This window comes from Fulmarus glacialis, unplaced genomic scaffold (genome assembly GCF_000690835.1).
Source record: "Fulmarus glacialis isolate BGI_N327 unplaced genomic scaffold, ASM69083v1 scaffold18604, whole genome shotgun sequence".
Lineage (NCBI taxonomy): Eukaryota > Metazoa > Chordata > Aves > Procellariiformes > Procellariidae > Fulmarus > Fulmarus glacialis.
In genome coordinates this window covers 972-4255 of record NW_009210106.1, presented here as the reverse complement: position 1 = coordinate 4255, position 3284 = coordinate 972, and the positions used below count along the sequence as shown (strand labels likewise).

General features: G+C 59.7%; 1 protein-coding gene across 1 annotated transcript in view; it reads right to left on the bottom strand.

Annotated features, from left to right (window-relative positions):
- Window positions 1–1563: 1563 nt before the first annotated feature.
- LOC104076261 (kinesin-like protein KIF1A) overlaps window positions 1564–3284 on the bottom strand; it is a 2683-nt gene continuing 962 nt past the window's right edge. Inside the window, 5 exon segments of the mRNA XM_009577074.1 lie at window positions 1564–1606; window positions 2184–2323; window positions 2370–2562; window positions 2680–2826; window positions 2967–3162. Coding sequence (XP_009575369.1) covers window positions 1564–1606; window positions 2184–2323; window positions 2370–2562; window positions 2680–2826; window positions 2967–3162 — 719 coding nt within the window.

Genomic DNA, 3284 nt, shown 5'->3' with positions numbered 1-3284 from the left:
GGGGTGCCTGGGAGATGTGCAGAGGAAGATGCTCGCCTTCCTGCCCGGAGCTGTGCCGGATGCTCCCAGCCGCTCGGGAAGCCCCAAACGAAAGCATCCCCCCATGGGTGAGAGACAGGAGAAGGAGGAGAGGGAGGTGGGAAGCGGTGATGGCTGGAGGAAAAGGTCTTTTCGGCAAAGCCACCTCCACCATGGGAAGTCCCCTGGATTAATGTGCCGATGGAGGCAGGGTGGGAAGGAGGTGGGCGCTCGCTTCTGCAGTGGGGGAAGAGGAGTGACAAAATGCCAGCTACAATCCAGCCTTTCCCCTGCCCCTCTGACCTGCCTCGAGCCTGTCGTCCTGCTGGGAGGAGAAGGGATGTGACAGCCCTTTTGGGAAAGGGCGACGAGGATCCTGTGGATTGAGATGGTCGCTCCTAGCCCCAGCTCCTGGGGAACTTTCCCATCCAGCTTTGGAAGCGGCCACCTGAACCTCCACACTCCCCGCAGGGATGGGACCCTCGGCGTCCTGCCCTAAGAGGGGGGGAATCTCTTCGGACAAGCCCCCCCGGGGCTGCCAGGCCGGGATAGCGGAGGTGGCCTACGTGCTTTTGGTTGGGAAGGACAGCCCCACATGAGGTGACAGGCAGAGCCGTCGCCGTCCCCAGAGCCCTCCTTTTCCCTCCAGCAGGACCAAGCTCTGAAGCTAGGTGATACATTTGCGTGGACATGGGTGCCCCAGCCATCCGAGACAGCGGGCTTCCCCCCTCCAGAGGTAGATGGGGCAGGTAGGAATTGCCTCCTTTGGGAAGACATGGTGGGCTGTCCAGCCACCGCTCAGGGAAGAAGTAGTTTAAGCTGCAGGGGGGGCAAAGCAGAGGGTTGGGGAAGGGCGGGGAGTGAGGGTGAGAGCTCCGCCACCGCCGGGCACATGCCAGGGATGTCCCGGGGAAGGCATCTCCAGGACCCCGGCCCACTGCCAAGGCTCTCCCCTGCCTGGGGGAGGCATTGCCTGGGGGCCAGGACCCAACTTACGGGATTTTTGTGACGTAAATAGAAATAAATACTTTATAAATATCATCTTAAACTACTGACACCTGATCTTACCCTGCCGTCTCTTGCAGAAACATCAATAACCTAGGAAATCCCCGTACCTAAACTACCACTTTCCCTTCGCATGGAGGCAATTCCTCCTGCTCTCCCACCTCTGAGCTTTACCGCACTCCCACCTCTGTAGATCAAAGACTAGCTTTTAGCCGAAACCGTCCTCCTTGCTCCCTCCCCTCCGACAGGGACCTTTCTGAAGCGTTACAGATGGTGTGACATGAAGGTCACCCATGGGGGGACGGGCAGAAGATGGCACACGCACGAGAAATCCTGCCCAGGAGGGTCCAGGCTTTTGCAGCTACGAACGGAAGTGAGTTTCCCCCGTGAAGGTGTGAATCGAGACAGATCCTTCCATGGAGCAGACAGCTGGGGCAGCAGATGGTGTGAGAGATCAGATGTTAACATGGGGAGTCTTGAGACAGAATCAGCTGTCTTGATCCTGTTGGCAGACGGATGAGGTGGAGGGTGTTTTTCAGGTTAGATTCTCATCTGGGCTGTTCTCCTTCTGGACAGCTTGGATCTGATTTGGAAAACAAGGGACAAAAGGTGTCAGAGATGTAGACGTGGAGAGGTGTGGTCCCCTGGGTTCGGTGTCCTGGCCCCAGGCTGGTGCTTGAATCCAGCCAGAGCTGGAAGGACACGGGATTAATGTCTCTTTAGCCAGTGCACACAAATTTCTGTGCATTTACTCCTATTCCCCTAGTCCTGCCACTTAAGATGGTCTCAAGAACTATGCGAGATGTTCTCAAGAACTATATGAGATGTTCTCAAGAACAGTGAAGGGCCAGTGTCCCTGCCGCCAGGTATGGATGTTGCTGTGAACTCAGCACAACAACGCCTCTGTACCAGCCAGGATCTGGCCCTAGATTGAAGCATTTAAGTGGGGAGGAGCTGAAATCAAGATTAATACGGTCCAAGTTTTGCTGGCTGAGAGCCTGTCCAGGCACAGCTCTGCGCAGGAGGTGCTCCCCACACCTGGCTGGAGGGGGCTGCAGCAGGGAGAGCACTGAGAGCAGGGCAGGGAGCACACTTGGCTGCCTGCAGACCCCCCACCGACAGCTTCCCTGCACCCCCCTTCCCCCAGCTGCCCCCGGTACCTTATGGACCCAGCCAGGAGGGGGTTGAAGGCGTAGAGCCAGTCGTGCATGTCCTTGTCGCTGCTTGCCTGCAGCAGGATGCCCCGGGGCTCCGTGCACACCGCAAATGTGTTCGGGGGCGGTTTTTCGGGTCTGAGTCCCTCGCCCGAGGAGGTGCGCGGAGTGGGCTGGCTCCTGGCGCCCTACCTTGAGCATGGCCTGCTGGTCCTCGCTGTACTCCACCTGGGCCTTGGAGAGGTTGAGTATGGCCCTCTCAACCGCGTCCTTGTCCGAGTTGTAGATGTAGACGTATGGGCGCCGGACCACCACGAAGCGTTTCACCCATCCATTCGTGTGGGGCTCCAGGAAGTGCAAGTAGCCCTTTTTGGAGACGATGGGGCTGCAGAAGGAACCGAGGTCAGGGTGGGACACGGACTGCGAGGAGGTGGCAATGGTAGGGCATGGTCCCCCCCAGCCCCAAGGTGCTCCACTCGCTGGCTGCCCCAGCCCCTCCTACCTGACCCGGATCTCCTGGATGTCAGGCACCAGCAAACGCTGGGGCTCCTTCTCCTCCTCAGGCCGGCACGCCGGGGACTTCTTCTGCTCTCCTTCTACCGCAGGCTCCAGGTCGGGGCTCTCCGCCCTGGAGGAGACCTGGGGGGGTCTGGGGAGGGAGGATAGGCCGGGGTGTAGGAAGAGTGATGGCTGGGGAACACCCATCGACCAGGACTGCATCTCAGTGGTACAGCTGCCCTGCTTGGGGGACACCGGGGCGTCACCTGAACCTCCTGGCCACCTTCTTACCTGACCTCCATGGCGTTGTAGCGTCCTTCCACCAGCGATGGGCAGGTCGAGGAGGGGGTGAGAGTGGTGACCCCAAGAGCTGGCATGGAGGGGTCTCTCATCAGGGTCACGGACATTTCGGACAGCTGTGGAGGAGCAGAGGTGTGGACTCACGTTTCTGCCCAAAGCCAGGCACGGGCAAAGGACCAGGCACCCGCTCATATGTGGAGAGGTGAGACCTCCGGCCAGCGGGGTCTCAGTCCCGAGAGCCACCAGTTCCGGGAACACCAGGGCAAGCGGAGGGAGCAGGGACCCCGGAGCCGGGCCACTCACGCCATT